Source organism: Anguilla anguilla, chromosome 4 (genome assembly GCF_013347855.1).
Source record: "Anguilla anguilla isolate fAngAng1 chromosome 4, fAngAng1.pri, whole genome shotgun sequence".
In the NCBI taxonomy this organism is placed as follows: domain Eukaryota; kingdom Metazoa; phylum Chordata; class Actinopteri; order Anguilliformes; family Anguillidae; genus Anguilla; species Anguilla anguilla.
Genome location: NC_049204.1, coordinates 55,470,498 through 55,484,335, shown reverse-complemented (window position 1 = coordinate 55,484,335; position 13,838 = coordinate 55,470,498). Strand labels below are relative to the sequence as shown.

Sequence of the window (13,838 nt, the reverse complement as noted above, 5' to 3'; positions counted from 1 at the left end):
GCATAGAACATGCAGAATCCAGTGAGTAAAACGCTTCCCTCCACACACTCTCCACCATAGACATATATATGTCTATGATCTCCACCATCCAGGCTCCAGCCATGTACAGTATTTGGTGGGATGGCGGAAAGTCCTGACTCCACCAAAGCAGTCCAGATGCATTAAACCTTATTATCCTTCTGACTGACCGTTTATGAGCTCGCAGGACGTGATGTGACATTCATATTTGCTTGGCATAAAATGTATGGGTCTGTGTTCACGCAATGAATATACTCCATTCCCGTTGTATAAAATATGATGACTTTTTGCGAAATGAAGAACCTAGTTGGGCTAAACAACCCATTCTCGTTTGCTTTTTGTTTTCATGTTCTAAATAAATACTTTCTAAATAATTATTGTATTTTGTAATAATTACATGTTCTAAATAATTTATGGCAAATTCAATGTTTCTCAAATAAGTACACTGCAAGGGCATCACCAATAAGGAGACATTTAGTTCTGTACAATCTTGGAGCTCATGTGAGGTAAAGTAAGGAGTCTGGGGCTACAGGCACCTGGAACACAAAGCTTTCCAGCAAAGGATGGAATGGAGCGTATGTCCAATGTCTGCTGTGGACCAATCCACTTTAAATGTGTATTTATTCAAAATATACATTGGGCGGAATTACTCTGTGAGCTGGCCAGGGGTGTCACAGAGTAATGAAGACCAATGATGCTCCATATCGGGTGATTCTACATTACATCCTAATATTCACATCGAGACTCAGGATCACACCTGGAGGATTTTTATGGAGTGGAGTTTAGAAAGTACATATTGTGGCTTTGTGGTAAGGCGTCTCGTAACTTTTGGTCCAGACGAACTGCTCATTTGACAACAGCACAATAATCAGCCTGAAAATATACCTGGACTTTAACGGCAGTTAAAAGGCAGATAAAAAATCAGGAAAAATCCCAAACAATTTTACCGCCCAATGTTATCTGAGGTTTTTAAAATAAGAAAAGAGAGCAAAGTAGTGCAGTAATATCCATCTTAAAGACCCCAGTTCCGCCCTGTCCGACAGGTGCAGTATGCTGCTTTTAAAGCGTGTCTCTCCTTCTTTCAGCCAGGATGTGGAAGGGAGGGGGAAACTAGCCATCGCATGCCACTGTCCCTGCTTTCTTACCCACTTACATTTCATTTATTCTTAAGAGATTTTTTTACAAACTTCTCTCAAGCACACACACACACACAGACATGCACAGACACACACATGCACACACACAAGCGCACAAACACACACACACACAAACAAACACACACATAGGCACACATACACATGCACACACACACACACACACACACACACACATGCATATGCACACAAACACACACATACACACCCACACACATACACACAGACACACACATGTACACACACACACACACACAAAAACACACATACACACACGCACAAGCATATGCACACACACACACACATGCACATACACACACGCACACACAAACGAACACACGCACACGCAGCTCTGCCTAGTCCCTTTCCCTGGCCCCCAAACTCCTCCCCCTCTCCTCCCTCTCCTCTCCTCCCCCTAACAGCGGTCGTCCTCGTCAGTGTCGCTGAGGAGCTCGCAGGCGGCCACGGAGCTGGCCTGGGCCAGGTGCTTGCGGAAGTGGCCGTTGGGGACCTGCCAGCCGTGGCGCAGCGGCGGGGCGGAGCCCACGGTGTTGGAGCGCCCCAGGCTGGTGGCGATGGCCGCCTCGAAGGTGAGCGTCTCATCCAGCCCGGCCGAGTCGGGGCTGTTGAACTCCTCGCGGAGGGGCAGGTACGGCTCGGAGATGTAACGGTGGGGGGTGGAGAGGTGACTGCCCCCTCCCGCCGGCACCGCCTCCGGCGCCGTGCCTCCCTCCTCCCACGAGGGCTCCGCGCCCTCCCCCGCGTCCTGAGTCCGCGGGGCGTCCCGGCCGTCCGTGGGGGAGGGGTTGGCGCGGCACACCAGCGGCGAGTAGGAGATGTGGGGGCGCGGCCGCGCGGGCGTCTGGGGCAGCTGCCGCCTCCGAGGGGTGCTAGAGTCCGAGGCGGAGGGGACCGGACTGTTCCCGCTGTTGACCTGGAAAAGCCGGCAGACACATCAGGGACTAAAGTGGGGAAGAAAGTGTGCCAGCAGAGAGGAACTGGGTGAAGGAGGGAGTGTGTCTGAGGAGGGAGCGAGCTTGAAGTTTAAAAATATCATACTGGTTCATCAAATAAAGCACCTGAATTATACACGGTTGATTAAACATAAATGAATACATGAGAGAGAGAGAGCGATAGAGAAAGTGAGAAAGAGACATAGATCGAGCAAGAGAGAGAGAGAGAGAAAGAGAAAGAGACATAGAGTGAGCGAGAGAGAGAGAGAGAAAGAGACATAGAGCGAGCAAGAGCGGGAGAGAGAAAGAGACATAGAGTGAGCAAGAAAGAGAGAGAGACACATAGAGTGAGAGAGAGAGAGAGAGAGACTTAGAGTGAGCATGGGAGAGAGAGAGCGAGCGCACCTGTCTGTGCGGCGTGCGCGTGCGTCCCTCGCTGGGGGAGCGTGACTGCTTGCGCTCGCGTGACTGATGCTGGCTTCGCTCCTCCGAGTTGCAGCGCGACGCGTCCGGGGACAGCAGGTGGCGCCGCTCCTTGGACCGACCCCGCTCCCGGTCGCCCTGCTGCCTGTGGTCCCCCCTGGACCCTGTGGGAGCACGGCATGAGAGACTGAAGCTCAACGTACAGTACAGACACAACCCAGCAGCCACTTCCTCATACAGGTATGCAACTGGAAACAGCTCATTATCAATACATTTCATTTCAGTGCGAAACACTGAAGCAAGATATCAGTATTAAAAGGGGAAGCGGTGACTGACCTGGGCCCTTGTAGCTCCGCCTCCTTGGTCTGTACAGCCTATCAGGGCTAACCCTTTCTAGGGAATACTCATCTAGCCAAAGGCCGTTGACACACTGGTCACCAATAGTGGAAAAGGAGCGCTTCATTGAGCTGCTGTCCGTCATCACCTGGTACACACAGAGACACACAGACGCAGAAACAGACGCAGACACAAAGCCAATGCAACACGCTTTTCACTTCCATTTTCACGCTGGCCACCACGCTGTGGGGGGAATACACTGAATCTGCAGAACAGAACAGTTCCAAGATGAAAGCACCGAGCACTCACGTTATGACTGTCCTTCACCTCGGGAAGGTACTGTACGTTCTCTCTTTTCTGATTTATCAGACACAAACAACTCTGTCTGCACATACTTAAATCAAATTGTAGGCCATTTATAGTTTTTTTGTCCGGCAGCCCAACTGCTCGAGACAAAGAGATTTGGCAAGCCTAGACATCTGACACATCGGGAGGTTCGGACGGTGAACGCAAACGCAGCCCGTCCTTATTCACCGCGGGCAGAACCCCCGCCTGGGGGGGACCAGACGCGGACGCAGGCGAGCAGAGATCGACACCAATAATCGGTTCATGCAACATCTCCGGAGCGAGCGGGCTCACCGAAATCCCGCCCCTCACACAAGCGTTCACACGCCCCCCGCGCCCTCGGGCCCCGCGGCCGCGCGGGGCGGACGGACGGCCTCCTGAGGAGGCTGATGGGAAAGGGGAAGGTTAGGGGCTGTACCTGTGGTTCTACTGTGAGCCGAGGCATAGAGGAGGCTCGGATAGACTCTGTCCTCCAAGCCACTTTGAGCGGTGCGCCCTGCCTGTTAGTGGGGCAAAGGATGCGGTTAAACTCTGTGTGCTCCGGGACCTACGTAATCAGAGAAAGAGGGAGAGAGACGTGAGAAGTTCTGGAAAAACAAGACAAACAGGACAACAATGCAGCAGTGACTTCAGCAGGCCAGCAGGGGGCGGTGCAGGGCGCTAATGTAGGACAGACACTTTGGCAGGTGTCCCTCTCCCTGGTCCACTTTGAAAAAGTACTGGCAGCGTATCAGGCCGGCCCAAGACTGGCTGCTTATTGTCAGGGTCATGTGTTCACTGCACGTATTGAAGACAGCATTAGCCTTTCCTGTGAATGATCATGTTATTCTGTTAAAAGGCCAAGCTAGCAAAAAAAAACAAAAGAAAAACAAAAGAAAAAAACAAAAAAAAAAAACGGATAGCCTCAGACAAAAAAGAGAGCCTGGAAAAGCAATGTGTCAGGACAATAATCCGAGCAACACGTGCAGCGCAAACAAAAAAGCTTTTTATGAGAAACCCTAGCAAAAGCACATGTGCACATACACAGTCAAACACATGGGAGAATACAAATCCAGCACTAGATGCACTGAAAATAGAAAATAAACACGGTGTTAGAAAAAACAGAAAACAAAAATAGAAAACGAACATGGCGTAATTCTGAATGACATGAATTCACATTCCACACATACAGGAGGAAAAGTACACAAAAATTCCAATCGAAAGAAGACGATTGGTACACCAACAGGTAGCATTCCTGAAGTAAACACAGCAGACAAACATAACACACCCACACAGTGAGCACTCCAGCAGCAAAGCTGACACTATTTGCAAAGTCTTAACACACCATGAAAGAAGTGCCAACAAATCACTTTGGTTTGGACTTTGTAGAGAATATAGTAGTTAGTAGTCGTTGAGTCTGTAGACTGAATGTGGTAAAAATATTTGAGCAAAACATCTCAGATTCCACTTTATTGTTTGGTGTAATAACAGCATTTGCTACAAAACAGAACAAAATGGAACCCAGTCCAGGAAGTCAAAAGCAACTGTGCTAATGGTGCCATGTAACAGACAAACATGGGGAATTAATATATTTCAAGGTAATATTCTATTCAGAATAAATCCCAGACCATGAATGAAACACATCAGCATGCCGGCAGGAGCATGGGAAGTTGACGTAAAGGTTGGAGAGATGAAGGATTGGGATGGAGAGGAGAGCTAAACAGTGCCAGCCGGAGGCATGTGTAAATGGTGTAGATCAGGGGTGCCCAATACGTTGATCACCATCGACCAGTCGATTGCAGAGGCCATGTTGGTAGATCAGCAGCGTGTCACTTTAAAAAATGTGTCTAATTCTTCCCGCTTTCATCCCATTTCCCTACGGCTTCTGCCTGACAGAAAGGTTCGCTTCATTGACCCACCTCCCACCCCCCCCTCGTGGAACATACGTTCTGTACATGGCATGCCAAAGTCTGGCCACCACTGGTGTAGATGGTGTGTCAAGCCCCTCATATCGTACTCTATGGAAAGTGTTGGAGCGACATAGCTCAGGAGGTAAGAGCGGTTGTCTGGCAGTCTGGCAGAGGGTTGCCGGTTCGAGCCCCACCCTGGGCATGTCGAAGTGTCCCTGAGCAAGACACCTAACCCCTAAAAGCTCTGGTGAATGAGAGGCATCAATTGTAAAGGGTTTGGATAAAAGCGCTATATAAATGCAGTCCATTTACCAAGTGTCAGGAACAGCACTTCTTTGTACAGCAACGACACACAGTTAACAATGACCACCAGTGCTTTTTGAGTTCTGTTTTTGGAAATGTAGTCTCAAGCAAGTCTTTGAGACAGCAAGGGACAAGGAACATTCATCCATTAAACCCTCAGAAACAAATCAAGCCACCCTCTCTCCCTCCCACTGACGACAGCCTACTGCATTGTGACTGGGGTATTTTTGGGCCACTTGTTGATTTGTTGGACACAGACAGTGATGGATGAGTCTGGGGGGGGATGAGTCAGAGCCGAGGCAGTTACAGCAGTCAGGGATGGTGTGACTATGCTCCCCCCTCTTTGGTGAAGGCGGAGGTCTCCACGCCGGCTGAATACTGAACAATAAAGCTTTCTCTCTCTGACTAACTGCTGCGTCTTCACGGCATTTACTCTAGTCTCTCAGTGGCACAACTCAGGACATTAAGACCCCATCATTTAATACAGTCACTGGGAGTCAGGGACTCCATTTTGTCCTTCTTTGGCAGTGATCAAAAGCTTGATTTGAAATAGCAAATACACAGCAAAAAAGACGATGCCTCTACCATCACCTGAGCTCCATCTTGCCCCACCCCCACAAAATGAACCTGCCAATCTGCTGATTTCCTTGGAGTAAACGAGGCTAATGTGGTTCCTGTGCTTGAAATCCGAAGGTCTGCAGTGGTTTTCCAGGTAAAGAGACCAGCATAGCGAGTGCTGCATGAACCGATTATCCACAACATTAGCTTAACAGATTACCAATGCACAGAAGAAAGACACATGGATGCAGCGTAGAATTAAGAGGTGGCTCTTTGACCTTTCTTCTGAGCATTATGAATCTGTAAAGCCAATATCTATGATACAGCATCAGTTCCCACATACAGTATGCTGTGTCATAGACAAATGTCATATACCATAATTTCCTATTTAAATTATATTTGCATGCTGTCACTCGTATGATTACTGCGCTAAATCACTGAGAGTTGTGCTGTACTGGAAAGGGGAGTCTGAGTTTCTGATTTCTATGTCATTGCACTCACGACACCACTCTGAATCTAGCCGCTGGTCACATGATGAAGGCGGCCATATGTCACCTGACACTCGTCTCCCTTACCAGAGAGTGGTGGTGGTGGTGAAGGTGATGATGGTGGAGGTGGTGGAAGTCTTCCTTGTCCTCTACGTCTTGAGTCCTCGGCTGCATGAACAGCTCCTGAGGGGAGACGGGACTGAGGGCCACAAAGCCCCCTCTAGTCCTGATAGGGTACACAGGAACCCAGAGCCTCAGAAACCTGCATTTCTCTCCTTACTTTACACTTTCTCTCTCTCTCTCTCTCTCACTCTCTCTCTCTCTCTCTCTCTGTTTGTATCTCTCTCACACTCTATATCTCTCACTCAATCACTCTTTCATTATATCTTTATGTCCCCCTCTCTCTCTCTCAAATTCAAATTCAAATGAGCGTTATTGGCATGATGTACACAAATATATATTCTCATAGCATGATCATAGCAAACACAGAATAAACAGAATACAAATTTGTGATACATGTGGCATTTGTGTATGTTAGCTTGTGTAATATCATGTCGTGTAAATTAGGTGAAACAATGAGTGAAAATCTCTCTCTCTCTCTCTCTCTCTTTCTCTCACTCTCTCCCTCCCTCCCTCCCTCTCCCTTATGCATGCACACAAACAGGCAGTGGGAGGCGCTGATAGGTGAGATTTACAGGGCTGATCCGGCACTGTGAGGCAGGAAAGGGAGAGCTTTGGCACTGGAGAGGATGTCCTGGGGTAGAGAGGACGCGTCCATGCGCTGGAACATCGGCGCGTGTTTCTGCGGCGACAAAAAGCGACTGTTGACCTGCTGCGCGTCCAGAACGCTGACCGCGCTCCAATGAGCAGCCATTTGACAACAATCACACACGCGATACCATCACACCCCTACAGAGGGCACTGTTTCAAACACAATTTCATATTCAAACAGATACACTGATCAAGGCTAACAAATATAGCATAGTATGATTGGCTAAATATATTGATGATGAAGTAGAGTATTTGAACCGAAAGGGCATTTGTGATGTCACACGGTCGCCTACCTGCTCCTCCAGCTGCTGTCTCAGCTTCTTGGCTTTGTTCTGCTTGTAGTAATCCATGATCATCATGGCTGCATAGATCTTTCCGATCGTCATGTCACTGGCTGGAACACCAGTCACCCCTTAATTAGATCACTCATGCAAGTGTGCTTACTTATTAAATATTAAAATGGATAATATTGGATTGTGTTTATTTTGCAGCTTTCACTCCGCCCACCAGTAAACACACAAGATGCCAACATGAATAAGCACTAACATAACTGCTAAAAAAAATAAACCTTAGGCGGATAACTGCGAGCAAAAACAAAACAACCATTTGACAAATTCTACAAATAAACATCACACTGAAAAAACATCCATTTAACATCGATGAATGCTTAAAGAAAACTCACTGTCCTGCATTAACCCCTCAAGCGGTTTTCAAATAAAATCTTGTAGAAAAATGAGGCTGCTCGTTTGAGCTGACCATGAAAAATGTGAATACGCAGTGGGTGGCCACTGTGCCTTGGGTCCCACCTTTGTGTACAGGAACCAGCAGGTCCAGGGTCTTCTGGGAGAGGTGTGGCCAGATGACACTGATCTCTTTCTGCAGCTCAATATCCAGCTGGCCTCGGTCATCGCCCCCTGAACACCGGACAACAGGACATGCGTCAGCATTACGCACTGGTGCACACATAATGGAGAGCTGTTGATGGCGCTGTTCTTCTTTCCTCAACCAACGACTTCCATGAAAAGTCAGTTCCTTCTGGCTGTAGGCAGGGAGTACAGACGGACACGCAAAACGCACACTTCAAGCCGGAGCCGAAGGAAAGGAGGACCAGATAACGGTCTCTAACCTCTGGCCAGTTTGACCTCCAGGGCAGTTCTAATCAAGGCCATCAGGGTTGACGTGAAGTGGACGGACATCTCCTCATCCACGGGCATGTTCATGAGCACGAGCCGCTGTAGTCATCCGTGCGGAAGGGAGAAAACATGTTGGGTAAATAAAACAAGCCGTTGCAGGCCGACTGCTTAATCATTACATTATACATGGATAAAACAAGCACTTCCCTGCCAACAGCAACATGAGTCAAAAGGAATTTAGTGGGCCGTTGCTGTCTCAGTACCGCTTCGCTATCAATCTCTGGAGTCGCTGCTTATCAATGGGAGGTATTGTCTTTCCTTTCACCACAGGGCTTCTCAGTGGCAATAGATGAGAAACCCATTTCCACACACTTCTGTTAAAGCCGGTTACATAACGCCATCCCGATGTCTCTGCAGTATTTGCAGTTACTATATTTGAATTTCAAGACTCAGTGTGGACTTTTTATTGGTGGATGGTGTTATATTTATATTGGCAGAGTGAGATTTTTTGGCCCTGCTCTTTCTAACAGTAAACGCACCACAACAATCACATATGGAAGAGCTACCACAGGCTATCAGAACGACAAGGGAAACACCAAGGGTAAACTTTCCTTATCCACCAGCAGACCGTGCCGGTAATAACTTCCTTATCAACATCAGACCATGTACACAGCATGCTGGGGAAGGGGCTGGCCTTTTCTATGCACAATAGCCGCTCCATGCATAAAGACAGAGGACAGTAATGGGAAAGAAAGAAACAGGGACATGCACATGGAATGAAATGAAAAGAAAAGAAAACAGATGATGTAGCCGTGGAAGAGGTTGTGTAACTCTGAGCTCTGCACCACAGGACAGGGACACTCCCTGCACATTTGACTCATTCATGGATGACACTCTAGTGTCAATTCACAGCCATAAAGGGAGCCTTAAAGGGAAATTTATAGCTCAATATAAATATACTGTATCCAAACATAAAACAGAAACATTTCAGTTTGATTTGATTTTGTTTTGACTTTATTACTCACATGATGTATTACTATGTGTCATTTTCATTTACAAAGTAGATTTAAATCTACTTGAGTACATAATCACTAAGGACACTATGAGATATAATTGTAATATTTTGCTTCTATTCTATGCCACCACACTCTTAATCATGCTTGCCTAGACTGACTGCCTAGACTAGACTGGAAATGAACAGAAAAAGCAAGAACCTAACAGAGACACCTGGAGGTGCTCACTGTATTATTCAGAAGAGTATAATATATATATATATATATATATATATATATATATATATATATGAATCTATAAGAGAGAATACATATATTAGGTTGCTGGCACAGAACTTGACTGCTATGAGTAGGGCAGTATATATATCAAGGAGTTTCTACAGACTGAAAGTGTTTGGTCCACCTACTATTGCTTATTTATTGTTACATCGCCCAAAAGCTGCAATTCCCACAGTGGTGTAATTTGTTTATCATCAGGCTGATATTTACTGTGTATATATAATTTATCTGTATTTTAAATAAAAGACATGGAATTTTTGATATTTGTACACATTATTATTCTGCATTTTACACTTCAAGTCCTCAATAGCTCACAGCTGGTTTTTAATGCCTTATTAACTCAGTAGACAAGACAAGGTTTGACTCCGGGGCTAAGTGCCACTCAAATACATTAGACAGAGTCATTGAGGTTATATTTCATAGATACTGAACATAACAAATCTAATATTTTACTGGACTGCCAGAGTCTAGAGTCCAGAAATCCAATTCCACACTGGGGTTTTCTGCTGCAAACCTAGCATGAACATTCAGATATCTCATTTATTTAAAAAATCTGAGCAGTCATTTCTTATTTTTAGTGACTCCATCTTCATCAACTTTAAATCAGTTTCTTGTTTTCAAGTCACATCACGTTTGTGTGTCTTATGTGACAGTGCAATGCAGCCAAAATATTTCAAAAGTTTTAAGGCCTGATGAATACTGGCTAATGTGAAGTCCTGATCCAGGATCCTGAGACAGGGTTCATGAAGGTCTGAATAGAACCCTTTGGGGGAACTCATAGTGTTATATCACCTCTACAGCAACAGCCTCATGTTCTGCATTATGCATTTATAACTTTATTGATAATGGCATTCTCACTGAACGACACAAGACAAACACAGATATTACCAGAGATTTAAAGCAGGAGAGACTTGCACATTGAACAAGAACGATTTTCACACACAATGTCTCTGTATATTTTCTGGTACAACCCCCCCCCCCCCCTTTTTTATTTTAAAAACAGACAAACAGAAAAGCAGTTTCTTTTCTGGCTTGGATGAACTGACTGATGAAAGACTGGTTCTTTGATCTACCTTATAAGCAACTTTGGAGGGACATTTCTTGCCAAGGCCTAGAGGCGGGGACATGTGGGTCAGCATCTCATACATTGCAGTGTAATGAATGCGGCCACTGGGAGGAGCCAGGGAGCAATGCAGATGAGACAGACGAGGAGGAGGAGGAGCAGGACGAGGAGGAGGAGGACGAACAGGGTGGGGCAGGCATTCCCAGAGAACAAAGGAGGAAAAGGGTATGGAGAAGAGAACAAACACAAACAGAAAAGGAAAAGAAGAAAAGAGGTTAAGAAAGAAGGTTATTCAGTGCAAGTCACAGAGGAGAGGAAAAGGGGGAAAATAACCAAATTAAATAAAATAGAAACAGGCTTTTGTCTTTCTATGCAGCGTTGGCATAGAAACCAAAGGACAGTACAGTCTTGGGAAGGCCACAGGAATGGCGGGTCAACCCATGTGATCTGTGAGTCATTACGGGGAGCCCTACGCAAACCTGCTGCGGGACCTGAGACGGGGTGCAGGGGCGGAGACAGGGTGGCATGGGAAGGGCGCACCCCCCCAATCACACTCCCACCCATTTCCTTAATCTCCACCCCCATGGTTCCTATGGAGACCCTTCACAGCAGCAGCACAAGCACAGATCCAGGCACAGAGAGACAGGACTCCTAACGACTGAGTCAAATCTTTCATTCGTATAAATTACAGACATTGCAGTGCATGGTATGAACTCAGTGTAAACAAAGTGAAATTTCATAACAACATTTTAGAAATATGACTATCGAACTTGCATTCGATTACACGGTTATTAGATCATTTAATTAAGCCCATAACGGTTTGAATAATTTAGTCTAGAATCATGAAATTACTGTGTCTGTCTTTCTCTGCCAAATATGCTAATCTTGATGCCTCCTGTGGAGCCTTGTGTTTTCAGCACTGACAGACGTCATTAGAGGAGCTGTCTCTTTGCACCAAGGGCCACAGCTCGCTCATTTCTTGGCCTGAAGCAGGACAGAGCCCGACCAGAGCAGACAGGCCAGAGAAGGGGTACAGGTTTCTGGAACGCTGGCCCCAACAAGGGGCACGGGGGGGAGGGAGGCTGCGCACCGGAGGAAGCGAGGAGGGAGGAGTGAGAGGTGGTGGGGGAGTCAGTGGGGAGCCAAACCTTGCACGCCACCCTGTAGGGGCAGTTCTTTCCAAAGCCCAGAGGAGGCGAAATGGTTCGCACTACTTTGTACATGTCCTTATAGTGAATCCTTCCACTGGAAAGAGAACACACGGAGTTAGGAACAGAATGATCGCCCTCTGCTGGGGAACACAGGAATGAACAGGCACTCCTTGACAGCTGGACCTGCGTGGTGCCAGGACTGAAGAGCCCTTCAACACAGCAAAACTGAGCCAGTCTTCATAACCAGTGTGATGTAATATAGGTCAGTCAGTCTGGGGCCTCAACAATTCACAAAAGGCATTTAATAACTATTATTATTATTATTAACTACTATAGCCTTTGCATAATGTATAAATGTGATACAACTTAAACAGTGAAGAAATTATTATTACAGGCTTGCGCTGTTAAAACATGCTTTTACCACAGTCAATATGAAAATGTGGAAGTAGTTAAGGTAGACGTAGTTAAGGTAGGCAACATTTCAGTGATCTTTACTGCCACGTTTTTTCATACATTAAGTATGAAAATGATCTTCCATTTAGCATAATTTCTAATAATATGTTAGCACTGCCATGGTAACTAGTCAGTCATGTAAAACCTGCATGGATTTCCACCCATGGCGTGCGCTAGTCACACTGATTACAAACCGAATGCTCAAGGAACACTGTGCCCGACAAAAAGTGTCACACAACAGAGTGTAAGGACATGTACAAACACACATTCCTTCGTGTACCACTAGGCACTGTTTTCACCAGGAGCAACACACATACATAAGGTTCAGGTGAGGGGCAGGAGCTGTCCAGACCTGTACTGAAATTCTAGGTTAAAAACGCATTATACATAAACAGGACTTGGCTGCACTACACAGTGCCATGCCACTAGATGCAAGCACTGGGCACTCCAGTAAATCTAATCCACAGTGCTTCATATGCTACAGGTATAAATGTCTCCTGAGGCAGCCACAAGGAAAAGAAAAGCATTTCCTCGCCCAGAGGTCCCCTCCATTGTGAAGTCACACAACAAAAACTCCACACAGCATTCCAGCTAACTGAAAACCACTTGAGTTAACTGAAGCGATTTAGTATTTTTATCACAGTAGTTTTACAATAAGATATGAAACAGAATGTAAATTTGATTGCGTTTTAACACTAGAACTCTTTTTTATTGTTCGAGAATTCCCGCCTGGCAGGATTATAGTAAGTACTCCAGACAAAAAAACGCGTGTATGTTTGCATTTGTGACTGAATATGTTCCCATGAGCAAAACTGGGGTTATAAAAATGCTAAATGTGCGCTAAATGGCCTTATTTATGACTACATTTAGTGAAACTGTATAGACACTCCCTCCTTCCCTCAGCTGAGTTTCGGGTGACAGATCCAATGGGTGGTGAGCTACATGTGAACTGGAGTGCAACCCTAATGAGCACAGGTGTGGGGCAGAGTTTGGGCAGGCGGGGGCGTCAGTCAGGTGCAATCCCTCACCATGCGGCTCGGTCGTACTCCCCCCAGATTCGCACAAACTCGTCCAGGTGGTGCGGGCCCAGGATGGAAGAGTCCCGTGTCAGGTACTCAAAGTTGTCCATGATCACGGCCACAAAGAGGTTCAACATCTGTGTGATTGTGTTTTTGGGGTGGGGTGGGGGGGGGGGGTGGGGGGGTAGGGTTAGACAGAACACAGGAAGCAGTAATATCTCACACAGTATTTCTTTACTTGGTGTGTGCTAGATGGCGCAGGTTTGCATGTGCTTCACACTCACCAGAAAGGAGCTGAAGAAGATGAAGGAGACAAAGTAGACGTAGGCGAAGTCGGTGCCGCAGCTGTGGTCCGAGGGGGAAGTGATGGAGGTGTCATTCTCACACTTCTGTCCCTCCAGACAGGCCAGCATGATCTCCTGCCAGGACTCCCCCGTGGCACTCCTGCAAACACAGTCCAGTGCAGACCCAAATGTCACTACAACATCA

The 13,838-nt window shown here is 46.5% G+C and overlaps 1 protein-coding gene across 9 annotated transcripts in view; it reads right to left on the bottom strand.

Annotated features, from left to right (window-relative positions):
* Positions 1–1,479: 1,479 nt before the first annotated feature.
* LOC118226064 (voltage-dependent R-type calcium channel subunit alpha-1E) overlaps positions 1,480–13,838 on the bottom strand; it is a 130,299-nt gene continuing 117,940 nt past the window's right edge. For 2 of the 9 annotated variants that reach the window (XM_035415312.1, XM_035415317.1), the window contains exons 38-49: positions 13,634–13,793; positions 13,359–13,486; positions 11,875–11,971; positions 8,365–8,470; positions 8,045–8,152; positions 7,532–7,632; positions 7,163–7,269; positions 6,555–6,693; positions 3,648–3,776; positions 2,885–3,032; positions 2,531–2,712; positions 1,481–2,106 (exon numbers count right to left, since the gene is read on the bottom strand). In XM_035415312.1, the coding sequence (XP_035271203.1) occupies positions 1,588–2,106; positions 2,531–2,712; positions 2,885–3,032; positions 3,648–3,776; positions 6,555–6,693; positions 7,163–7,269; positions 7,532–7,632; positions 8,045–8,152; positions 8,365–8,470; positions 11,875–11,971; positions 13,359–13,486; positions 13,634–13,793 (1,924 nt within the window). In that variant the 3' untranslated portion in view covers positions 1,481–1,587. Of the gene's footprint in view, positions 2,107–2,530; positions 2,713–2,884; positions 3,033–3,647; positions 3,777–6,554; positions 6,694–7,162; positions 7,270–7,531; positions 7,633–8,044; positions 8,153–8,364; positions 8,471–10,736; positions 11,972–13,358; positions 13,487–13,633; positions 13,794–13,838 lie in introns of those variants that run through there. The other 7 variants (XM_035415311.1, XM_035415315.1, XM_035415318.1 and 4 more) reach the window with 6 other exon arrangements.